The sequence below is a fragment of the Lithobates pipiens genome, unplaced genomic scaffold, assembly GCF_037356315.1.
Source record: "Lithobates pipiens isolate NorthernLeopardFrog02 unplaced genomic scaffold, aLitPip1_a1.2 Scaffold_3, whole genome shotgun sequence".
Classification (NCBI taxonomy): domain Eukaryota; kingdom Metazoa; phylum Chordata; class Amphibia; order Anura; family Ranidae; genus Lithobates; species Lithobates pipiens.
The window spans coordinates 43,361,210-43,387,552 of record NW_027507790.1 but is presented as its reverse complement, the minus strand read 5'-3'; the positions used below and the strand labels follow the sequence as shown (position 1 = coordinate 43,387,552).

General features: G+C 43.8%; 1 protein-coding gene across 2 annotated transcripts; it reads left to right on the top strand.

Annotated features, from left to right (window-relative positions):
• On the top strand, positions 1–25,942 carry GSTT4 (glutathione S-transferase theta 4). Of its 2 annotated transcripts, none has more exons than XM_077461575.1 (5): positions 1–163; positions 10,350–10,437; positions 14,202–14,352; positions 17,968–18,144; positions 25,609–25,942. In XM_077461575.1, exons 1-5 carry the CDS (start codon positions 49–51, stop codon positions 25,807–25,809), a joined length of 732 nt encoding a protein of 243 aa, XP_077317701.1. In that variant the 5' UTR covers positions 1–48; the 3' UTR covers positions 25,810–25,942. The 2 variants fall into 2 exon arrangements, with proteins under 2 accessions (XP_077317701.1, XP_077317703.1); XM_077461577.1 differs by lacking the exon at positions 1–163 and adding an exon at positions 1,642–1,805.
• Positions 25,943–26,343: the final 401 nt, after the last annotated feature.

The window sequence follows — 26,343 nt, the reverse complement described above, 5'->3', positions numbered from 1 at the left end:
TCTTTGCTGTCTCTTCTTCTCTGCTGATTATTCTGTCCAGCAAGCAACATGTCAGATCTCACCTTATACCTGGATCTCGTTTCCCAGCCATGCCGATCGGTGTACATCCTCGCCAAAGCAAACAATATCCCCTTTAACAACCATGCTCTGGTACTCTTTAAAGGTGAGTGATCTGGCGAATATTAACTCTGATCTGACCATGATTAACTCTTCTGTGCCTGGATCTGTAAAGTATAGAGAGGGGGCAGACAGGTGAGCATGTGGGGATACCCCAAATCTGGATATAGGGCATACCCCCACCTATCATCACGGAGGACAGGACTAGAACTCCTTTAGCTCAGTGGAAAGTTCCTCCATGATCAGAAGTTTGCAGGGAATGCTATATAACACAGGTGTCAAACTGGTGGCCCTCCAGCTGGTGCAGGACTACAAGTCCCATGAGGCATTGCAAGGCTGACAGTTACAAGCATGACTCCCACAGGCAGAGGCATGATGGGACTTGTAGTCTTTCAACAGCTGGAGGGCTGCCACTTTGACACCCTTGCAGTATAAAACAAGGCATAACCCTAAAGATACAGCTGTTCTATGGGACTCTAATCTCATGTTAGTACACATTGCAGATTTCCATAGCTAAACAGCATCTGGGTGCCGATCTATGGACCCATTCACACCTGAGCATTTTTATTGCTTGATTCCAGAAGTGTGACAACACTAAAGTTGAAGTACCCAGTAAGCGTGCGGCCCCCAATCTTTTTGGCATCGGCGCAAGGGTGGGGAATGTGACCTGCATCTTCCCCCCCCCCCCTTTTTTTTTTTCTTTCATGGGTGATATGGTGTCAGGATCATTGAAGAGTGTTACAGATATTTCTTATTTTAATAACCGCTTGGACTTACTACTGTGGTTGCCACCTCATCCCTTTAAACCCAAACACATATTACACAGGTTCTGTGGCTGATTAAAGAGGAAGTAAACCCTGATGGGTTTACTTCCTCTTTCATTCCCTGCAAAGGCAAAGCATAATGGACCTTCTATGCATCTCATAGTAGTCCATTATGTGTCACTTACCTGACACAGGAGCCAGCGAAGTCGCCTCTGTCCCCTGTAGTCCGGCGCATCCATCTTCTCGGTGGGGTCTCGCAGCTCCGCCGCTGTCATTCGGCGGAGCCGCAATGACGCCACTCTCGCGCATGCACACGGGAGCCGACACGCGCGGCAGCTCCATTGTTGGAAATGCCGCGCTCAGTGCGCCTGCGCGCCACTGTCTACGGCGCATGCGCCGTAGACAGCGGTGCCTGTCTTCGGGCAAATATTTCCTAACCGTGTAGGTTTAGGAGAAATTTCTTGGACCTACAGGTAAGCCTTAATCTAGGCTTACCTGTAGGTCAAAGTGATTTGTAAGGGTTTACAACCACTTTAAGGTTGGTAATTTAAACTCTGTGACTCATCTGCATTTATTAGCCTCAGAACCTATGTAATTCAAAAGTGTTTGTTTGGGTTTAGGCACTTCGGTTCATCTGATTCCTCTCTCCCTCCCTCTGGTGCCACAGAGAAATCTGCCAGTATGACAGCTCAAGTTGCATATGTGGAGCAGAATGAAGGGGGCGTGTCCCTCAATAGAAGTCAGGGGCGGGGTCTCTGTTGTCTCTCCTTCTCTGCTGATTATTCTGTGCCGAGTGAACAGCAATTAACATGTCAGATCTCACCTTATACCTGGATCTCATGTCCCCGCCATGCCGATCGGTGTACATCCTCGCCAAGGCAAAAAATATCCCCTTTAACAACCATGATGTGCTACTCTTTAAAGGTGAGTGATCTGACAAATATTAACTCTGATCCAGGGGCGTAACTAGAAATCACAGGGCCCCATAGCAAAAGGTTGTATGGGGCCCCCCCCCCAAAAAAAAATTAACTAATGCCATTGAAGAACAGATTACCACACATGTGGCACAGTACCCAAGCAACAGCTTAGTGTGTAGAGTGTATACAAATTTTAGAGGGTGGATGTTATCTATGTGTACCTGCTTGCAGTATGCCTTGGGCTTTGTCAGTTTCCCACAATACAGTATCCAGTATTTGTCCATAATATAATAAATATGTATATGATGCTATTATACTGTACACTGTGAAGTCTGAATATGATTGCTGCAACTACAGATTGTGTGTAAGGCTGGGTTCACACTGCTGCGATGTGGGAACGCTGCGAATATACTGCGGGTTCCCGCATCGCATGCCTCCCGGCGGCAGTTCACACTGCCCTATGCGAACTGCTGGGAGTGTCAGTGAAAAGTTAATGACACCTCCCAATCAGTTCGCATATTGCAGTGCGATCTGCAAACTCGGACAGGAATCGGATCGCATGGTGTGAACACCCATGCGATCCGATTCTGCAGCAGACCAAAAAAAGGGTCCTGTCCGAGTTTGGGCCGAATGCGATGCGAATTCAGCCATACTATCTGTATGGCTGAAATCGCATCGCACAGAGATCGCATGTGATTTGCACTGCAGTGCGAATCACATCCGATCTTCTACACCGCAGCAGTGTGAACCCAGCCTAAGGCTGGGTTCACACCGCTGCGGGGGGAGATCCGGATGTGATTCGCACAGCAAATCACATCCGATCTCCGTAGCGATGCGAGTTCAGCCATACAGATAGTATGGCTGAATTCGCAGCGCTCCCGCAGCAAACTCGCACGGGACCCTTTTTTGGGTCCGCAACAGAATCGGATCGCATGGGGGTTCACACCATGCGATCAGATTCCTGTGCGAGTCGGCAGATCGCACTGCGATATGCCGACGGATCTGGGGGTGTCATTAACATAACATTGACACTCCCAGCCGTCCGCATAGGGCAGTGTGAACTGCCGGCGGGAGGTGTGCGATGCGGGTAAACGCCGCAGATTCGCGGCGTTCCCGCATCGCTATAGTGTGAACCCAGCCTAAAACTGTCTGTCTACGGCTTGAGCTAGGCAGCAATTATTGCAGAACACACTGACTGACACACTGTGTTACACACATGAGATTGTACCAATTACAGGCCTCACTGATGCTGTTACACATCAGACTGTCTGTACCTTCTTCTCAGCTCTAGCCTGAGCCTCCATTCCACACTGCCGTGCTGATCATGTGAGACAGCCAGCCGAAGCACTGCGCGGGCCCCCCTGCTCCATTGTGGGTGGGACTGGAGGAGGGAACAACATCATAAGGTGGGCGGGGAACCGCGCTTGCGCTCAGCACCTCATTGGCTGTCACGGCAACTTTCACTGGGCACACAGGAAGCAGCCTAATTGTTATCGTGATGGGCATTGGTGGGATCTGACGGGCGGCGGCGTCACCTCCAATTCAATTCGCAGACACAGACATCGCTGGTCGGACAGACCGTGAAGTCTGCACACTGCACGGTCAGCAGAGTCTGAACACACAGAGGTATCACAATGCCGGCAGAGCCGTGGCCGCTGCCGGGCCCCGCAGACTGACATGCCACACTCACATAATAATCCATCCAGGTCGGCCTGCATCCTCCCAGCTAAACTAGGCAGCAGTGCACCAGTAGGTAGCCGCCTAGCAGGAGATCGCCTTGAAATCGCGGGTGAGATGTCAGCATTCCTCATCCTCACCAGGCCCCTCTCAGCTGCGGGCCCCATAGCGCCCGCGTGGGTCGCTATGGCGGTAGTTCCGCCACTGCTCTGATCTGACCATGATTAACTCTTCTGTGCCTGGATCTTTAAAGTGTACAGAAGGGGCAGACAGGTGAGCATGTGCGGATACCCCAAGTCTGGATATTGGGCATACCCCCCACCTGTGATCCGACACAGCTGTTCTATGGGACTCTAATCTCATATTAGTACACATTGCAGATTTCCATAGCTTCCATAGCATCTGGGTGTTGCTCTATGGTGTAACCATCCAGGATCCATTCACACCTGAGGTTTTTTATTGCTCGATTTTGTAAGTGTGACAACACTCAAAGTTAAAGAAGTCGCAGTATCCAGTAAGGCAGCGGTCCCCAACCTTTTTGCCGGGGAGGAGGGGGGGTGGCGTGCTTTTTATTTTTTATGGGTAATTTGTCGGGGAAATGGCTGGTGTTAGCGCGTCAATCATCCCGACACCATGGGTGATATGGTGTCAGGATGATTGAAGAGTGTTAGATGCTCATCTATTAACGACCACTCTGACTTTTACGACCAGCTCTCCCCACCTGAATGACCCGCTATACGTCATTGTATTGTACAGTACCGAGTTTTTGTTTGTTCTGTATTTATGCAAGTTAAAACAACATTATTGAGCTGGAGTTTCGTGTTTTTCGACCTTCTTTTTTTTTTTTTTCACAGTACAGTAGTTAAGAATGCTTAAAATATTGATTAATTGTGATTCCTCATTTTAATGACCAATTTATTTTACAATCTGGTCGTTAAGTGAGGAGTACTTGTATTGCTAATATTTTTTATATATAAATTTTTTATATAAAATAGTTCAACTCCGAATCGGTGGGAGTTCTGAGTGTGTCACTTGTTGCCTGCCACCAGATGTGGATTGTCACTGCATTGGTGCAGCACAGACGTGTGCATTGGTCCATGGAGCACAGAGGCAGGGTGGGTTCCATCCTATCCTAGCGTAATGATGGAACAGCAGTGTTTTGCGGGGCAGGCAGTGAGAGATGATGTAATCTTTCTGCTCACCTGCCACCGCACATCTAAAAGCGTAGTCTTTGCATCCCTGTAAATAGACCATGGACCGCCACCGGCCTGGGGGTTGAGAACCCCTGCCATAAGGGTTAATTTAGACAGGGGCTGGGACCCATCTGCATTCAATATACAGGAGGACGAGTCTCAGCACCCATCTGAATGAGCCCTCCTTCTCAATGGGCTTGCTCACAGCTAAGCGAATGAAGTATAAACTTATTTTGAGGCAGAATTGCATGTTTTTGACCCCAAAGTTTTTAATAGGAACAATTAAACGCAGAAAAAAAAAACATAGAGAAACGTTTCTGCGTGTTTTTTTTCAGGCTCTCCCATTTAAAGTGACACTAAAGGTAACTCATTTATATATATATATATATAAAAAAAAAAATTACCTTTTTAGTGTCACTTTAAACGGGAGAGCCTGAAAAAACATGCAGAAATGTTTTTTTCTGGACTTTTTTTCTGCGTTTAATTGTTCCTATCAAAGACTTTGGGGTGATGCGGGGAGGAACCGAGAGAGCCACCAAGGGACCCCAGAAGGCCAGGATCAGGACCACTCTGAGCAAAACGAGCTGCACATTGGATGCAAGTATGACATGGGTTTTTTTTTTTTTTTTTTTTTTTTACAACAAACCTGTCATACTTTCCTCCAATGTGCAGCTCGTTTTGCACAGAGTGGCCCCGATCTTGGCCTTCTGGGGTCCCTTGGTGGCTCTCTCTGTTCCTCCCCGCACCACCCCAAAGTCTTTAATAGGAACAATTAAACGCAGAAAAAAAACCCAGAAAAAACGTTTGTGTTTTTTCAGGCTCTCCCATTTAAGTCTGTGGGGCCAAACACACAAGTCTGCTCTTGTACTGCAAGTCACTCGTAAAAATACACAAAAAAGTGTCTAAAATCTCCTGCCTACACTCGCACCTACTGGGTGTTATTTTCTTATTACAGGTTGAGTTTATCTGTAACTTGTATTTTATTAACTCCTTGTACATTTCAGGGCTCATTCACCCCATGTCCCTTGAGCTGCATAGATTAATGCAAGAGCATGGAAAACAATAGATTTCTATGTGCCCTGTTCACACTATAAATATGCAGTGACGTGAGCGATGTGTTAAAAAATAACGCTGCAGTACATAGATTTTAAGTCCTTTTTTGTGTTTATTTTCTTCCAAAAAGGTTAAAGTAAACAGTGTAACAATACTTCGCACTGCATCTACACAGTGCTCATATGCTTTCGTGTGCTTGCAGGTATGAACGAGCCCTTATAGCCCCTGTTCACATTGACTGCGACTTTGAAATTGCCAAACCTGCATGTTAGTGCAGCTTTGAAGACATCTGTGCATGGTTTATTGAAGTCACACCCTGAAATCAACCCCAGTAGTGCATGTACTACCCTTTTTTTAAATCGTCGTGGCACCGCAAAGTCGGCATTGATCCCAATTTTAACAGTACAATTGCCAGCAATAGGATCCTACTTGTCATATGATTTGACCTGACAAATTGCACTAATGTATCACACAATGAGAATCTGTCTGGCTGAGCCTAATGACGTATGAAAATGACAGTCACATGCCTGGAAGTCAGGACTATCATCCTTTTGTAAAGTCTGAATAAGTTGGCAGAATAGACCACTTTTTTTTTTTTCCTTTTTCCTAGGAACAGGCTAGTTGCTTTACTGCCCTGTGCAAATGCATAAACCTGTCCCTAGCCTAAAAGACCTGGCAATCATGTACCCGATGTTTAAATATGAGCACTGTGGTACCTTCAGCAAACTTGTACATCACCACTGGCTACTGTAGTGGCATTGAAATCGCCAGGAGTAACCACCGCACACAGCTGTGGGCATGCTACAATCATACCTGGATGCTTTGGATAAAAATGGTACCTTGGAGTTCTTGACCAATTTCCCTTAGCGGACAGGTGAGTGTATGCAGAAATCTCTGTAAAATAGGCAATTATGGACTTTATTGTCTGCCCTCATGTTGCAAAGCGCTGCACAAACTGTTGGCGTTATATAAAACTTGTATAATAATAATTATTGGCTGGTTCACACCAGATGCAGCCCATTACATTTTTATATATTTTTTTATGCTGCATCATAAATGTGTGGACAGTATTTAACATGGATTCCAACGGCCCTAGTACTCCCCAATGCAGTGTATTCCAGTACAGTCAACAAAGGCAGAACATGTTGACTTTTTCTGTATGGAACGCAGCAAAATGAGAAAAAGAAAAAAAATGCATGTCTTCAATTGAGATAAAGGGGTGGGGGGGGAGGGGACTTTGTCCCTGGGCCAGGAAATCTTCCCAGTAGGGATATGCACCCCACAGAGGTTCTAAGGCTCCCTTGGCCTGTCCAAGATTGGAAAGGAATTCTGGCTGGAGTTCCACTTTACCCTTCCAGTAAACTAAAACCAAGGGACCCGTTACTGTGGAAATGGTTAAACTCACAGATGTCTGTTTTGCAACATATTTCCCATGGGTGTGTAGGTAGCTTTGCAACATTCTCTGGGTATGTATGTATATATAAATGCATGGCATTTCTAAATGCAGTTGGATCTCTGTTTACTGGTAAAGAATAGCTAGGTCAAGTTATTCTAACATACACATTGCCTTTTGTGTAATCAATATGGGCTATTGATCACAATGGCAAAACTAAAAGCAAACTAAAGTTTCAAGGAATGCAAAGACCAATAGCCCATGTGTTTCGTATGCAGCCTTCACCCTATTCATTGCTTTGAGGACAGAAAAAAAGAATATACATGGTTTATCGGTTCACCATACAAGCCTTTTTTTTTTTTTTTTTTGTGTACAACAGGTTCACTTGGGCAAGAAACCTTGTATAATATTTTGCCATTATACCAACAAGGATGCCCAAAGCCTATATGGTAATGAGTATATTCTGTATGACTACCACCAGCCATTTATTATGTAACTACTTTAGTAAATTGAAAATCTGCCTGTACATTTATAACTCAGAATCCTAAAATTGAGAGCACATTTCTTTTATGACAAATCGCATTGCAGTTTTCTATTCAAAATAGTTATGCTCATAAGTTTACATACCCTGACAGAATTTATGATTTCTTGGCCATTTTTCAGAAAATCTAAAACACAAACTTTTCTTTCACTCGTGGTTAGTGTTTTACTGAAGCCATATATTATCACTCAACTGTGTTTTACTCCCATTTTATTTTTATTTTTTTTCCTAATCACAACAGAAACTACCCAAATGACCCTGATGAATAGTTTACATACCCCAGTTCTTAATATGTATATTGCCCCCTTTAACATCAATAACAGCTTGAAGTCTTTTGTGGTATTTGTGGATGAGGCTCTTTATCTTCTTAGATGGTAAAGCTGCCCATTCCTCTTGGCAAAAAGCCTCCAGTTCATGTAAATTCTTGGGCTGCCTTGCACGAACTGCACATTTGGGATCTCCCCAGAGTGGCTCAATGATATTGAGGCCAGGAGACTGAGACGGCCACTCCAGAACCTTCACTTTATTCTGGTGTAGCTAAAATTGACAGGTCAACTTGGCCTTGTTTTGTTTCATTGTCATGTTTAGAATGTAGAAAGTATGTGTACGATGCGCAGCTTCCTGGCTGATGAATGCAAATGTTCCTCCAGTATTTTTTGATCACCTACTGCATTCATCTTGCAGATTCATCAATCTAACACCCCGCAACTACGATCTCGGTAAAGAGTCTCCGACGGAGACTCTTTACCACGTGATCAGCCGTGTCCAATCATGGCTGATCACAGTGTAAATAGGAAGAGCCGTTGATCGGCTTTTCCTCACTCGCGCCCGTCAGTGAGGATGCCCACTCTAGACCACCAGGCATGCACAGCACCAGGTATGCCACCCTAGACCACTAGGGATGCCAGTCAGTGCCCACAATGGGCATCACTGGCATGCATTATTGTTTGGCACTGGCATCCATCAGTACAAAACAATACAATGCCGCCTATCCGTGCCCATCTGTGCCGCCTATCCATGCCCATCTGTGCCGCCTATCATTGCCACTTCATTGGTGCCGCCTTATCAGTGCCCATCGGTGAAGGAGAAAACTTACTTATTTACAAAGTTTTGAAACTGAAACAAAAAAAATATTTTTTCTTAATTTTTTGCTAAACAAATAAAAAAAAAAAAAAAAAACATAGAGGTGATCAAATACCACCAAAAGAAAGCTCTATTTGTGGGAAAAAAATGATAAAAATTTCATTTGGGTACAGTGTAGCATGACCGCGCAATTGTTATTCAAAGTGCAACAGCGCTGAAAGCTAAAAATTGGTCTGGGCAGGAAGGTGTTTAAGTGCCTGGTATTGAGGTGGTTAAACCCATTATTGCCATGCAATGCACACAATTGCAGTGCTGTAGTATGGCATTTAGAGGTTTGAATCGGGTGTGAAGCAGCGACACTGCCCAGTGATCTTTGACTTCTCCCATGTTGTTCAGATGGATCTTCACCTCTTTAACTGATTGCTGACCGGCGACCGTAATTATACTGCGGCAGGTCGGCACAATACCACAAACTGTCACAGCTATACTTCCCTTTAAGCGGAATAGCAGGCACCTTCTGCACAGTGGGGGTGCTGATGGTTGTGACCAGCGGACACAAGAGGCAGAACAGGTGTGTGTGTGTGTGTGTGTACATACATACATACATACATACATACATACATATACAGTGTCCGGAGACGTGACGAGACCACGATCTTGCATCTCCTATAGTCAATCCCATCCCCCACAGTTAGAACACACATAGGCAACACCCCCCCCCCCCCCCCCAGCATTAAACCCTTCCCCGCCAGTGAAATGTTTATAGCACTGATCGCTGTATAATTGTCAATCAACCCAAAAATGTGTTATGTGGCCACCACAATGTCAGTCTCGCTAAAAATCACAGTTCGCCGCCATTGTTGGTAAAAAAAAAAAAATAATAATAATAAAAATGCCATAAATCTATCCCCTATTTTGTAGACACTATAACTTTTCAATCAATATACACTTTTTGCTTATTATTGTGTTTTTGTTGTTTTTTTTTTTTTTTTTTGGTTAATAAAAATAAATAAAAGAATACATATCGGCCTAAACTGAGGAAACAAAATAGATTAAAAAAAAGGCTATTACAGCAAAAAGTACAAAATATTGTATTTTTATTAAAATTGTTTCCTTTTTTGGTTTAGAACACAAAAAATAAACCGCAGAGATGATCAAATTCCACCAAAAGCTCTATTTGTGGGGAAAAAAAAGGACCTCAATTTTTGTTTGGGTACGATGTTGCACGACAGCGCAATTGTCAGTGAAAGCGACGCAGTGCCGTATCGCAAAAAATGGCCTGGTCTTTGAGCAGCCAATTCTTTCCGGCTGAAGTGGTTAAGGTTGCCTACCCCTGCTGTACAGTAACAAGCATTTAAAAACATTCTACTTTGTCCTGACTTCACTCATTGTATGCTTGTTCAAGGTCAGTGACTCCGAAAGTAATGAAGTCCAAGGTTCAGTATGATAGCCAGGCAACTAGTATGTTCAGCTGGAGGTCAAATTGCAGCCACCATATTTTATGTTATCAAAGTCATCCACGTGATTGGACGTGGCTTCTAAACTACATTCAAATTTACTGTTAATTGTCTGCATTTACAAAACTTTTTTTTTTTTTTTTTTTTCCTTCAGGAGAACATTTAACTGAAGAATTTGGCAAAGTGAATCCATTTCGAAAGGTGCCGGCCCTAAAAGATGGAGACTTCACACTGGCTGAGAGGTGAAATCACGATTTGCTACAATTTTTTGTAAGACTGTGGTGTTCAAAATTCCTTTTAGGGCTTGTTCATATGTGCCGCAGCCCTTGCTAACCCTCTGAAGAGCAATCCATGGATCGCTTTTCAGAGGTGTGTGTGACAGTGAGGAACTTGTGTTGCCTGATTTAACCCCGTGAATATTGCAATTGTGTACACTGCACATAGTAGTTGTGGCACAGCCTCATGGACTTGCATGGGTCAGGGCCAATGGCATGTGTACAGCTCTGAGCAGCTGTGTGTTTGTGTTCAGGAGGGCAAGCTGTGGCTGCAGGATTTGAGAGCTAAAGGTCCAGCATCATTTATTTACAGCCTACCTGCCCACCCCTCTTGTCCTTTGCCCAGTCACAGAAGGCTTTGTATTTGACTCTATTTAGGAAAAAACTGTGTTCTGTGAATGGACAGAAGAGGGGAAGGGTGGTCAGTGAAGCCGAGCTGCACTCCTGGCACCCAGTAAAAATGTAAATGGCATAAAAAAAAAACAAAAAACAAAAAAAACAAACGAAGTCCATGAGGTGGCATAAAGCATTATTTCTAAAAGGTTTCCTTTTCATCATGCAGCGCATGCAGTTTCTGCTATGTTCTATGGATGTTTTTTAGCACTAGAACAGGGGGGAAGGCTCTGAAGAGCATCTGTGCATTTACTCTTATTCTCTTTACTGTTTGCCAGGCATGTGATCTAGTTCCATCACAGTAACATGATATAAAGCGAGATCTGTTTGTGTGTGTGGGGGGGGGGGGGGGGGGGGTGATTCAATGCCCATTTACTAGTTGGTGGTAAAAAGCTGCTACCATCCAGTAAGTGGAGGAGCTGGGTTTTAGCTAAGAAAGTGTTGGCTTCAGCTTAGTGGTGGTCCCTTTCAGGATGCCAGACACATGAAATACTATGGTGGGGGGGAGGTGTGTATTTTGAAGCGCATGATTTGAGCCAGAGGCTCGTATAGGCTTCAAAATGTTGTGTGGCATAGCAAATAAATTTTCACTATTTTCATACTGTTCCTCCCTGCCAATCAGCAGGCAGGTCAGTGAGACCTGTCTTCCAATTTGGCCAAAGCATTAGGATGCCTAACCCTTTGGCAGAAGAGGAGATGAGCGGACACAGCAGCCGCCGCTTCCCACTGAGGGAGAGCCCTGTTACTCCAGGAGAGGAGCAGTAAGTGCCGCCAGACCAGCCACGGGGTGTTTAGTGAAGTGACAGCCGAGTCTGGCTGCGTATGATGGGGCACAATGGTTGCATTTGATTGGGGGGGGGGGGGGGGGCGCGGTTCAGTATTTTTTTCAGTTTGTTTGCGACCCTCAAAAAATTTTCAGCACCAGCCGCCACGGCTTCAGCTGGTAGGGTTTGTGGCATGAAGGAATTCACATGGAGAGCAAATGCATCCTTTTGAATCTGAAATTCCTGTCTAGTCATTCTGCCTCAAGAGGAAGCACCAAGGACTTTCTTTTTATCTTTAGTATAACCTATTAGTCCCATCAATCTATCATGTACTGGAGATGGACAAAGATAGACATGTTAAAGTCCAGTCTGTTTGACAACCATGGCTGCCCACATAGATGCAATGGATAAATGAGTGTAGATGTAGAGACAGGAAATTCTATCCCACTTCACATAATTTCTTGGTGGAAAAAAAGAGAGAATGAACTGGAGAAAATGGATGAAGCACTGGTAAACTGCAATTGCATTTTTGTTTTTGGGATTGGCTTGCTGTCCATATTTGTAGACTAGTATATGAACTGTTGCTTGTGTGAACTAATTCTAATGATTCCTGGATGTATGCTATCATATGTCATGTAACCAACAAAGTGTTAAAGTGGTTGTTAACCCACATGTCACAGTTTAGACAAGACTCCTTGTCTCCTAAGGATATGTCCTCCTGTGTGTGTGTTTTATTAAAATAAGCTGTCCTTTATCATATTTCAGAGCACCGACTACCATTCACTTGACCCGCTGGCTCTCGCCTCTCCCTGTTTGACAGATGCAGCGGGCAGGGCTGAGGTTTCCCCCACTGACTTCAGCCCAGAGGGGAGGAGGCAAGACATATAACAATATGTGGGACTCGTGGCCAAAAAGGATATTAAAAAATGTGCACTGTACCAGAGAGAATGCACATAACCAAGTACCGCTTGAATAGTGCCCAGGGAAAAAATATCCAGAATTGTAACAAAATGTCAAAAAATAGTTTATTGTAAAATGACAAAATTGACATCCAAATGGCAAAAAAAATCATCACTTAACACCATAAAAAGACAACGTCTGGGGACAAAAACAAACACGCATACAGACAAAACATCAGACACCAGATGACCAATAGGGCTCTATAGATAAGTGCAATTGAGAAGGATGCCACCACCGAGCCAGGCAGTCCTATGGAATAGCATGAAAGCAACGTCCGTAGCAACATGTCAAAGGGTCCAGGGGACACCGATCCATCACTTTTCAATTGCACTTATCTATAGTGCCCTATTGGTCATTTGATTGTCTGTTTTCTCTGTATGTGTGTTTGCTTTTGTTCCAGACAATGTTGTCTATGGTTTTAAGTGATGATATTTTATTTTTTATTTTTTTTGCCATTTGGCTGTCAATTTTGTCATCTTTTACACTAAACTATTTTTGACATTTTGTTCTAATTCTGGATCTTATTACCTTGGGCTTTATTTAAGGGGTACTTGGGGAGGAGGAGAGAGCTGGTGGGTCACGTGAGTGCCGATCGGTGCTCTGAGATGAGGTAAAGGATGGCTTCTTTTAATAAAACCAGCACACACAGAGGGGGATATATTCTTAGGAGACAAGGAGGCATGTATAAACTATGAAATGTTGTTTCAGCAGCAGAAGGGGAGGGAGTGGTCCCTGACACAGGAGCCGACAGGGAGGGTGGGGGGCAGCGGACAGGAGAGATGCGGATGACAGAGGCACGTAAGCTGACCGGTGTCAGGGCTCAGCAGCCATGATAAACTGTGGTCAATTTACAGAGGGGAGGGCAGAACTAGGCAGGTTTTTTAGGTGTCGTAAGGGGGCCAATTTGCACAGCACAAGTACTGTATAACATGCTTTCAAGACAGTGGTTCTCAGCACCTGTCCTCAGGACTCACTAACAGGTCAGGTTTGCAAGATAACTGAAATACATGACAGGTGATATAATTTGCTGCTCAGTGATTGCAGTATTCCTGTCTGCATCTCCCCAAGATAATACGGTACATAAAATCTGGACTGTTAGTGGGTCTTGAGGACAGGAGTTGCAAACCACTGCTTTAAGGGAACAGGATCCATATAATTATTTATTTATTTTTTTAGGTTAACAAATGCTTAAAAGAAGAATTCCAAGTATGGTATTTTTGCATAGCTACATTTGGTCCAGCTTAGACCAGTGTAACTATGCATATACCATACCTATCGGATCCCTCTAGAAGCTGGAAATTACTGTAGTAGACACCACTACTTCAGTGATCTCCATTAGCATTTGTGTCCTGTGCTGAGCAGCTGCATTGTGAACATGGTTTGAATGCAAGAGTTCTTTGATTTAGAAGAGGTGGAGAGACAGGGGGTGACTTCATACTCTTCATCTCATCCAATCGGAGAATTCTTTGCATTCATTGAGAAAATGCAAAGCATTCTGAATGGGCACTTGTGTCCAGCGGCAATGCCCTTTGTTTAGAATGTAGCAGGGCATTCTACTCATGAACTTGTTAGAAACGAACTAATACCAACCTACCTTTCATTGTTATTCACCAGTACTGCAATTCTTCTGTATCTGGCCAACAAGTATAAGACCCCTGATCACTGGTATCCAGCCGATGTACAAAAACGCGCCCGGGTTGATGAATATCTTGCTTGGCAGCATACCAATACCCGTCCACATGGCTCCAAATTATTCTGGGTGAAGGTGAGACTGTCTGTGTGTTTTTTTTTTTTGTTTTTTTTAAGTTATGGATAGAGTAGAAAATGGTTAAAATCTCTGTTGCCTGTGTGTAAGTACCTGGCGGTGCCTGCACTAAGTCCAGGAGGCAGTTTAACAAGCTTTGGTTGTAGGTCTACTTTGTGTGCCTTTAGGACATTTAGCAGGTTGCTTTTATACAAAAGATGTGTAATTTATTCATCTGTTACCGTGAAAAATAGGATATCACCAAACCCTTCCACAACCTACCTTCAGGAAGCAGTGGAAAATCTCGGGCAGCTAAGGCAGTACAGCCAGCCCTCCTGTACGGGGCCTCGGCCCCATCAGTTTAAAAGGGGCCTGAGCAACCACTGAGCAGCAGGACCGGCTGTACTATCTTATTGCAGACAATGATCCTCTTCTACCTCCCCCTGCAGTACTGCCAGCTTCTCCTCCTCTCCCTCCCTCTGGCTGCACTGCAGGGGGATTGGTTCTAACACAGGCACCCCTTCCTTCTGCTGTCCAGGCCCACTGTGTGCCCCTTTCCCCTGCAGCGCTGCTGGCTTGTTTCAGAATGGAGAGCGGGGCATTTCTTGAATGAATACAGTTAGCGATCAGTACCAATCACTCCTGTGTCTATTCATCACTGAAGCATAGTAAACTGTTCACTATGCTTCAGTTTGTGAATGATAGGAAGCCTCAGGGTGCTTCCTATTCATCTGTGCAGCTTAGGCTGTGTAGAGAAAGGGACTGATAAATTTATGTCCTTAGTCACTTTCAGCCAGGGAGGAGAGGCCTGTTAGGTAGGCTGTATGGGGCGCCATCATTTCTAACTGCAGCTTTGGAAGAACTTGCATATATGAGAGGGGAGAAATAGAAAACCAATGTGTTTTGAATCATTTTGAAAAACGCCCCTAGCATTTCTTTCTAGCCCTGGTCATATTGAGTAAGGGCAGATGATTTATGTAGCGTTTACTTCCTGGAGTCCATCTGCCCTTCGCTCGGGCATGCAAGCAGAAGGGTTTGTTTTTTAGCTGAGAACCTCCCCTCCTCAAGATGAAAGAAAACAAAATGCCCATGAAGACTCCTGGGATGTATGTCATCCATTCATCATTTTGACTTGGGCCAGGAAGCAACTGAAGAAATGTGAAAAAAAAAAAAAAAAAAAAATTTAAAACGAGTAAATGATATCTATACTATACCTTTCTATCTATTTACTATTGCTAGCAACATAAGGATTAACAATAGTTAATGTTGGTTCTACCCTCTTGGACCTATGCATCCCAGCATTAAAGAAGTATTGGGGGTGGAATGCTCGCCTAGGTGAATGCAGCATCTGTCCAATGCTGCATCTGTTCCCTGCTGCCTCTACACGAGAACCAAGTGATCAAAAGCCACTAATCAATCAGTTCTCGCTCTTCAGTGAGCAAGGAGCCATTGACTGTCCATCACAATCTCTTCTCTGCTCACTGGAGCACTGGGTTGGGGAGGCGGTGGTATTGGCTGACTTGGTCTCCTCTAGCTGCTCACTGAGAGGCTGAGCCAGCTGCCGGGCCAGGCTTCTAGATGGATCCAGACTGTAATGTCGGGCTCACTCCAGGACCTGACCTCAGCAGACAGCGGACTTTATCTGTCTGACAGCTATAAAAGGTAAGTGTGGTGTAGGTCACAGGAGCACACTTGGTTCTGCACTCCTGTGACCTACAGGAGAAGATGGGCCAAACAGGTTTGGGCCTACTTCTCTCTCATTTATTTATTTTTTCTTTCTGCGATGAGTTACTATATAGCGAAAAGTGCTTCCACTACATAAGAAGCAAACTGTAATTTAAGGCAAATATGTGATAAAAGACAAATATATACGATTATTATATAGGAATATATATTACTGACCTCTTGCTTGTAATGCAAGTAGTTTTGCTATCAGGTTGACCAACTGGCTACATTACCTTGCATCCCTAACCAAGCCATGGTGAACAGATCAGGAAAGTCAGAAAAGAACTGGTCCCTTACTTCATGCTTGTAAGGATCAGAAAGTCTAAGTATTTAAAGTGTAACTGGGTAAAAAAATACAAATATTATGTAGTTTTTGCCATTCCCGCTTTTTTTTTTTTTTTTTTCTCTCTAGTGTCCCCTGTAGTTTTAATGGCTATAGATCATTATTTTTCCACTTAATGTAATAGGGTGGTAACGCTGTTTGATCATCTTCTAAAGAAATCGTGCAGCAGTGTTGCCACCCTGTAAACAGGGTAGTCTTAGATGGATGTGTAGTTTCAAATGGGCTTTTGATGAGACAAATAAAATAAAGCTAAACTCTAACAAACACTTTTTTTCGATTTTGGTGACCAAATTTTTTGAGCAAGAGAGTCAGGGCTAAAACAGAACATTCAGCAAAGGTAGCCTCCAGATTTCTGTTAAGGTCTCCCATCAAGCCAAATGCAGACGGGGCACTTTGTATTGTTAATGGCTCTCAAAAGTTTAACAAACAATGGCCATGCATATTCATATGAATAGTGATATGTAAGCTTTACTAGGACCTTCAGGAAGCAAATTAAATATACATTCACCAGCCACTTTATTGGACACACTTTGCTAATACTGGGTCAAACCCTCTTTTGCCTTCTGAACTGCCTTTTATTCTTTGGCATAGCTTCAAGGTGTTGGACACATTCCTCAGAGATTTTGGTCCATACTGACATGATGGCATCACGTAGTTCCTGCACATTTGTCGGCTGCAAATCTTACATTCCACCATATCCCAAAAGTGGTCTATTGGATTTGGATTTGGATCTGGTGACTGTGGAGGCCATCGGAGTACAAGGAACTCGTTGTCATTTTTTTTCAAGAAACCAGTGGAGAGATGATTTTAGTTTTGTGACATGGTACATTATCCTGCTGGAAGGATCCATCAGAAGATGGGTACACTGTAGTCATAAAGGGATGGACAAGATGAGACGACTCACACCAGATAACGTTGTTCCAATTTTCTATTGCCCAATTTAGGTAAGCCTGTGCGAATTGTAGCCTCATTTTCCTGTTCTTATCCGACAGAATTGGCACCTGGTGTGGTCTTCTGCTGCTGTAGCACATCTGCTTCAATGTTTGATGTGTTCTGCGTTAAGAGATGGTATTCTGCATAGCTTGGTTGTAACAAGTGGTTATTTGAGTTGCTGTTGTCTTTCTATCATCTCAAAACCAGTCTGTCTATTCTCCTCTGACATCAACAAGGCATTTTCCTTGCTCAGATCAGCCTGTCTGGCACCAACAACCATGCAACGTTCAAAGTCACTGAAATCCCCTTTCTTCCCCGTTCTGATGCTCAGTTTGAACTTCAGCAAGTTGTCTTCACCACGTCTAGCTACCTAAATGCATTGAGTTGCTGTTATGTGATTGGCTGATTAGTAGTTTGTTGGCAAACAATTGAATGGGTGTACATAATAATGTATCCGGTGAGTGTATAGAATGTCTTTTTGCTATATTACCAGCATAGTTAAATAGTAAATTACACATATCGTTAATGTAACCCTATTGTGTAATGATATTGTGCACACCATACTACCCTTTAGGGTTAGTATAACCATAACCTGTATGGTTATACTGTTTTGTAATTTATTATTTTTCTAATAGGTAATGACACCCTTTCTCCTTGGCCATGATGCTGAACCTGAGACGTTGGAGCCTGTGGTGACTGAGTTCAATAACACATTGACTACTATAGAACAAAACTTCCTGGGAGGCAAACCTTTTATAGCTGGTGATGAGATCTCTATAGCTGATCTAGTGGCTATTGTGGAGATCATGCAGGTAAGTGACCAGCTAGGTCAACTTCACCCTGTATTGCTTATTGTATCCATTATTCAAGTAGTACTATTTCAGGGTGGCAGGCTAATCTGGAACCCTGTGACCATAAAGAGCTCTCTAAGGGCTCATTCACATGGGTCACTTTATTGCAGGTCCGTGTTTTCCTGGCACGGGGGTGCACAGGTGTTTTTCATGCATTCCTGCTCCTGTGTGCCACTCATTTCTGTCGGGACAGTGTAAAAAAAAATCTATCGCTCTCTATATCGCTCTCTATATCGCTCTCTATATCGCTCTCTATATCGCTCTCTATATCGCTCTCTATATCGCTCTCTATATCGCTCTCTATATCGCTCTCTGTATCGCTCTCTGTATCGCTCTCTGTATCGCTCTCTGTATCGCTCTCTATATCGCTCTCTGTATCGCTCTCTATATCGCTCTCTCTATCTCTATCGCTCTCTCTATCTCTATCGCTCTCTCTATCTCTATCGCTCTCTCTATCTCTATCGCTCTCTCTATCTCTATCGCTCTCTCTATCTCTATCGCGCTCTCTATCTCTATCGCGCTCTCTATCTCTATCGCGCTCTCTATCTCTATCGCGCTCTCTATCTCTATCGCGCTCTCTATCTCTATCGCGCTCTCTATCTCTATCGCGCTCTCTATCTCTATCGCGCTCTCTATCTCTATCGCGCTCTCTCTCGCGCTCTCGCTCTCTCTCGCGCTCTCTATATCGCTCTCTATATCTCTCTCTTCCAGCAAGCTTTTGCTTATATGAACTCAAATTTTCTAAATTCGCGCCAAAAGAATAAACCCTCCTTCTAATTAACACTCCCTCACAAGGGTGTGGGCTAAGGAGTGGTTACCATAGCTATTAAACATCTGGTATTACTCAGACATACAGACTTTCTCCTAATGACAGGAAGTGGGGGAAGGAGAGCTTTAGACTTTAACCACTTCCCACCCGGCCAATGCACATATACGGCCGGGTGGGAGCCGTCTACTTCTGATAGGACGTTCATGAACGTCCTTCAGAAGGAGCGGGATCACGCGCACGTGCCCGCGCAGTGGCGCGATCCCGATGTGCTCGTGTCACCCGGACACAGCGCATCTCAGATCGGCAGGAGGGCTCTGTGATTGGCCCTCCTGATCACACGATGGCCGTGTCCAATCACGGCCGTCATGTGATGTAAACAAACAGCCGGTTGCTAGGCAATCGGCTCCTCCTCTCCTCACACAGAAGTCATCGCTGAGGAGAGGAGAGCAGATCGCTGCAGCCAGCTGATGATCAGTGAGTATGAGCTGTTTTTTTTACAGCTTTTTACTAACTGATCACCAGTCTAGTGTAAACATACAACACACCACACAGTATAAACACAGTCCCACACATGTCCCCCACATATGTCCCACTAAAATCACATGTCCCAATGATTATCTGCACACATATGTACGTGATCACCTGCACACATATGTGCATGTCTGCATGATCATTTGTGTACATATGTCCGAGATCACACAAACCAATTATTATACACTTAACAGAATTTTTTTTTTTACCAAAAACATGTAGCGGAATACATTTTGGCTTAAATTTATGACCAAATTTGATTTTATTGGATTTCTTTTAAAATAGAAAAAAGAAAATATAGTTTTTTTTTTTCTCCAAATTTCTGCTTTTTTTGCGCTTATATCGCAAAAAATAAAAAACGGAGTGAATAAATACCACCAAAATAAAGCTCTATTTGTCTGAACAAAATGATAAAAATTTCATTTGGGTACAGTGTAGCATGACCGTGCAATTGTCATTGAAAGCGCTAGAGCGATGAAAACTGAAAATTGGGCTGGGAAGGAAGGGGGGAAAGTGCCCTGTATTGAAGTGGTTAAACAACATATCAGTTACATAGGAAAATGTCTTTAAAAAAGCATATAAGATTTACAATATTCATCAAAATCCTGACAAGTTTTAAATGTTTACTTTTTCAGTTTCAGCATGTCATAATATGGAGATTAACTGATTCAGAGTTGCCATACGCTCAATTATGGAGAATTCATATTCTAAATAAAGTATAATAAAGCCAATTGAAATTTTAGATATTAAGAATATAGCAGACAGGCGGCTGCACTGATACAGCTGCTGTGTCCTAATATGACGTGTGGGTCCTCAAATCTCTCACACGAAGAAGCAATATTAACATACATGTTAATATTAACCTGTCATCAGACCCTCCCCCCCATCAAAAAATGTACCTATTTTGGAGGCCATTTGTTACATCCGGTAAGATTATATGTTATGCTTTTAGAGTTTATCTATTCTTGCAGTAAAACCAAGGAAGCTTTGATTTTCTGTAGTGTATCAATGCTTTACTAAACAGAAAAGCTGGACATAAAACTGTAGGATACACAATGCAACACAAATACACTTGCTTCCTGTCCTCTGCTTGGCTCCAAAACCTTGAAAAAAGGGTTATTGTATCGATATGTGTGTGTGTATATATATATATATATAAAAAAATTTTTTATTTTTTTTTCCTCTTTATACTACATGTATATAAAGTGCCATGTCCCATTGAGATTAGAAGAAATTTGATAAAGAGAACTTGGACTTTTTAGGCACAACAACCCAAAGGTTACAAAAATATATAAACCTAAAATCCACCTGTCCACCTTGTGACCCGATCGCCTCTTGCTCTCAGATGCCTAAAGTCTTGACTGCAGGCCTCTCTCTGGTGGGATGCCTGTCTTTAACCATCTCCGGATGGTGTCGGGAACAGTCTTTGGATGGTTCTTCAGCGGGTGCCTGTAGTCTCTCCCTCTCCCTCACATCCATTTACCTCCCTGTCTCATGGTGATCTCTCCACAGACCAACAAGCTGGAGTCTTTAGCTAGCCCCCCTTCTTGCAAAACAGGCTGGGTTTGGTAGTTCCACACCCTGTAGAAATCAATGGGGCTGTTTTGTGATGGGACTCTAAGTCCCATGGCCCTCTGCAGCTGCTTGATTGGCTCCCTCTCCCTGCCAATAGGGATACAGAGGAGAGAGCGGGCGGATGCCTGTGAGTGAGCACTGCTCGTTGCTCGAGGAGGGGGGGGGGAATCCCCCGCAGGGACTGACAGGTGCACTCTCCCTCAGTGAGAACCTGTGTCTGTTTAGTCTGATGGGACCGCGGTCTCTCTAATCTCGTTAGTCTTTTTGGTGGGTGAATAACCCTTACCTCTCGCTGTTCTGTGGTCTCTCGTTGTTCCTCCTCCTCAATGAAGGATGGGAGACGCTCAAGACTTTCCATCCTTCAAACTCTTCAAAAGGTTGACTTTGAGGTACAAACTTAGGAGCCTCTGGCCTGAGAATCCTGTTGTCAGTCACCTTGGGAGGAGAAGGGTGGGGGGGGTGGCAGGCATTTGAAATGGCCACAGACAATCTATTCCCATCTTTTCATCTTCATCAGCAAGGGGTACAAACTGGAATCTAGTCACTTTTTTCCGGGATATGAGAGTCTGTGGGTGTGTACTGTGAATCTGGCTGTGTTGGCACACAAACAACTTCTGACAGTGGCAACAGATGATTGTGATGTCAAGTCTTCAGCAGGCCTGTGCTTCCCTCTGGCCAGATTTGATATACTGGTAGTCCTGACAGCTGCTTGCAAATGACATATGGCTGCGACTTCCAGTGGTTAGCCAACTTGTGCTTTCCAGCAGTACCTTGTCATCCGGCTGTAGGCCCTGCACTTGTACCCTAAGGTCAAAGTTTATTTTGTTTCTCTGCCCTTGGGCATATGAGGCAGCTTGAGCCTTGTGGCGGTATTCAGATTTCTCCGCAAGCGATCCACATGCCCTCTGTGGGAAGTTGGTTGAGGGATGTGCTGAAGGCCAAGTCTACTGACAGTCGAGCCTCCCATCCAAACATCATACGATAGGGAGAGTTTCCTGTGGCTTCACTGGTGGTACTGTTTGAAGCTTGAGGATGATACGCGGTGGTTTTAGACTAACAGGTCTAAGCCCTTGTACACACGGTCGGAGAATCTGTCGGAATGTGTCCTATCGGACCGTGTTGTCGGATAATCTGACTGTGTGTGGTATGCATCGGACTGATTCCGTCAGAATATCCGTCGGACCCAATTTTCCAACTTGTTGGAAATATTTTCTGACCAACTGGTTCGATCGGACATACTCCGATCATGTGTAGAGAATTTTGATCGGACCAAGTGCACGCATGCTCAGATCAAATTTCTACATCAAAGCTATTGGCTACTAGCCTGAACGTAGTCCCATAGTAATGAAATTATATCATCACGTTCTGAATGATCGGATTTTTCGACAACTTAGTCCGACCGTGTGTATGCAACAGTTTCGGACAAGATCCGACGGACTTGGTTGGCAGAATGTCCGACCGTGTGTACAGGGGCTAAAAGTCTCTTGATGAGACTACTCTCAAGTCTCTCCCTTGATCAGAGTGGATGCGTTGGGACAGGCCATAGTGCACAAAGAATTTCTCCACTAAGATCTTGGCCACGGTGGACGCTTGTTGGTCTCCCATGGAAACTGCTTGGGCATATCAAGTCAAATGGTCAGTCACTACCAGGATATTTTCCTGCCCAATCAGATCAGGCTCTAAGCACAGAAAGTCAATGCACACCAGTTACATGGGTTCATGACTCTGAAGATGGGGCAGCTCAGTGAGGCAAAGTCTTCCTTTGGATACATTTGATGCACAAGTGGCAATAGTCCTCAACTTCAGCCTGCATGCAGGACCAGTAGAACCGGTCCCTCACCAGGTGAAAAGTCTTCTCGGGCCCTAGGTGGCCATGGTTGTCGTGTAGGGCAGTTAATGCTATCTCCCTATATTTTTCAGGTAGGAATAACTGCTGTTTTTCTTTTGGAATTGTCAGAGGGGTCCCTTCGGTAGACAATCTCTTGGTGCAGCTGTAACCGGTCTCACTCTGTGCGGCTGAAAGGCTTCGTTTGGGGAGTCAGTGAGGAGCAAGTCAGGGCATTGACTCTCCAAGGCCTTCAATGCCAAGCTGCAGAGAGGGTCCTCCAACTGGTCCCTACACAGGTCTTTCTTTGACAGCTTGGGAAGTCCTTCATTTCCCCCCCCCCCCCAACTTGAGTGACATTGCAATAATATCTGACATCAACGGCTGACACTCCAACATCTTCTGTCCTGGATTCTCCTCCAGCTTGATCTGCTACTTGACATAAGGCTTGTACCCCTTCAGGTGTCAGCTGGGCCCATTTTTCTGAAGGGTCTCGAACAATGGTGCCTTCTTAACAAGCTGGTGGCCACTCCATTGGTAGACACAACGTTGCCAAGGTAGTTGAGTGAGGGTTGATAAAACTGGCACTTTTCCGGAGACTGTTTCAGCCCTTCGTCAGTCTCTTTGGGACTTTCTCCAGACACTCTTCATGCTCTTCCAGGGTGTTGCTGAAAATGATGATGTCGTCTAAGTACACAAACGCCTCAATCGGGTTCATGGCCTTGAGGCATACAGTCAAATTCAAAGAATCTCACTGGGATAATGAAAGCAGTCTTCTCCCGATCCTTAGGGTGCATGGGGATTTGGTAATACCCACTCTTCAAATCCAGCATGTTGAACCACTTAGCTCCTGACAGGCTCTGCAAGCTATTCGATCCTTGGGGTGGTATATTGGTTGGGAATGGTCCTTTGATTCAGCGTCGGGTATTAAATACACAGCCTCAGCGACCCATTCTTCCGTACCACCACTAGCTTAGAAGCGTATGGACTTTGGGACTCTCGGATGATACCTGCCCTCTTCAACTCTGCCATTTGTTCCTGCAGATGCTCCAAGTCTCCTAAATGAATTTGTCAGACTCTTTCCCTGAATGGCTTATGCACTAGAAGAGACAGATCTGGTGTTTGGGCACTTTTTGCACACACCACATTGAATTAATTCTTGGAGAATACAGCTGCCATCTCAGGAGCTGAGTTTTGTCCCTTTCTTTCTTTCCATTCAGTTGAAAGGAGTATTCTTTGTATAGAACTCTTCATCGGGGATCCCATCCTTTGCTCCCCCTACCAAATAAGATAGTGGGCCGGGGTGGCTGGATGGCCGGATTTGCTTGTCCCAGCAACATCCATGTCGGCATATTGAAACCACTTCAGGAATCATCTCCTCTCCCATGTCTTCTCTGTCTGTCCGTTTCAAGGACAATGTGAGGGCCTGGTTGCTTCCAATTTGACGGATGCTAATAAACAGGCCACTTCATCAGGCTAGAACACCTTCTCACACCCAAGCACCAGATCTTTCCCACTCTTTCATCTGGGGCCTATTCTTGTACCAGCATTGGTTTAGTAGCCTCTGTTGTTTTTTTTTTTTTTTTTTGGTTTTGTTTTTTTCCGTTTTTTTTGTTTTTTCCTTTTCTTGTAATGATGTGCTCAAATGTTGTGACTGGAGTTTTCAGTATCTTGACTAATCAATTTCGCTAGTTTGTCCCTATTCCCCAAAAGGACAAGACCATTCCAATGCATGCCTTGCTATTTGCTCTGTCATCTCACAAATGTGGAAGAGCTTATGTAATAGTCGACTCCTGAAATTTGCAGGGGTTACGTTCGTAGAACACCACCTGCGAATTGTGAAAAAACACAAATTTTGGATGTGGCCAAAAAAGCATATATGTACTGTAAATGCCTATTCAGGGTAAATTTGGTAATAATTTAAGCCTTAGAAGGTGCAGTGCATTCAGACATCATCTTGGGGCTTAAGAAGAACAAAACAAACATGAGATTACTCGAGATGGCTACACACGGTAAACTGTTATGATACAGGAATGCTGAGCTGCGCATCTGCCAGACAGGAAAGTCCGCAAACGACTGAGGCCGCAGTCGACCCCCACAAAGGCACTCTGAACCGTGACTGGGGGTCGACTGTAATAATAAGCCCAAAAAACTCTTGCAGCTAAATGGGGAGCACTCTCTGTGAATGCTCTGCCTAATTTGTCTGTCAGATCTACTTACTGTGCAGCTCTCACCTGCCCCAGCACTGAACTGAAAAGACCCAGGGATTGTGGGATATCTAATTTCTTCAAAGTAAGTGTCAGTTCTTGAACTATAGACAGAGGTCATGCATTAACTTGTGCAGTGCCTGGCTGCATCCCTCCCATGTTTGAACAAAGTTCACAAGAATTTGAAGATTTAACACCCCTCTACACAACCCCCCACCCCCATAATACTTACCTGTGCCTAATCTCCATTCAACAAAGTCTTTTTTGTTTCTTTTGTTCTCAAGCACAGGGTAAGTAAAACATGTGTTGTGTTTTATTTTTATTTTTTATTTTTGTTTTTTTTGTTTTTACAATCACTTTAAGGCTTCCCCTGTCTACTATCCCAACCCAGAAAAAAATATTAAGAAGAGTTTCACTTTAAAGAAAAAAAAGATGCATTTTGTTTTTCAGAATACCTTTTATGTATTATATTTTTGTAAACCAATATGAGATTTCAAACAACTTCTATAATTTTACAGCCTGTTGCTGGTGGAATTGATGCTTTTGAAAACCGACCAAAGTTGGCAGATTGGAAGAAAAGAGTGGAAGATGCAGTTGGAGCCGAGCTGTTTAAAGAAGCACATGAGAAAATTCTCAGAGTAAAAGAGATGCAAAATATGCCCATCCCTCCAGAACTTAAGGAGCGACTTAGAGCCACACTGCAACGTTTCACCCGCTGATGAAACTTGAAGATCTGAAAGTTCAAATTCTTTAATATTAAAGAGCAATTTTTTTGCATCATATTCCTGATGGTTCTACTACTGTGTATTCAAGTTGTCACCTTATTAAAAAAAAAGTTTTCAAAAACATTAATTGCTTTTTAAAAGTGTCTTTCTTGAAGCCGGGTGCAATACATTGTGTGGAGTTTATAAAATGGGCATCCTATTGTGAGGTTTGTGTAGCAGTGTTACTGGCCCTGAAGTTATTGAGGTACATATCATTCAATGTTTATCACCCAATCCTCCACCAACCTGTTTAATGGGCTTTTATTAAATATACCATTCATGATGCCATCAATCTACTGTTAGGTCCATATATAGTTATGTTTATAAGTGTACATACCCTGGCAGAATTTGATTTCTTGGCCATTTTTCAGAGAATATGGGCGATGATGAAATTTTTATTTATTTTTTTTTTTTTCACTCGGTCAAGTAATTGCCAGACCATTGTTCCTAATTTTTACTGACTGGAATGGTACCAACTGATTGGAGAAA

Coding starts and splice junctions, on each gene's coding strand:
- GSTT4 (XM_077461575.1), top strand. CDS start 49: ATGTCAGATCTCACCTTATACCTGGATCTCGTTTCCCAGCCATGCCGA. Junction 14,353..17,967: donor CCAAATTATTCTGGGTGAAG/GTGAGACTGTCT, acceptor TTTTTCTAATAG/GTAATGACACCCTTTCTCCT. Junction 18,145..25,608: donor CTATTGTGGAGATCATGCAG/GTAAGTGACCAG, acceptor ATAATTTTACAG/CCTGTTGCTGGTGGAATTGA.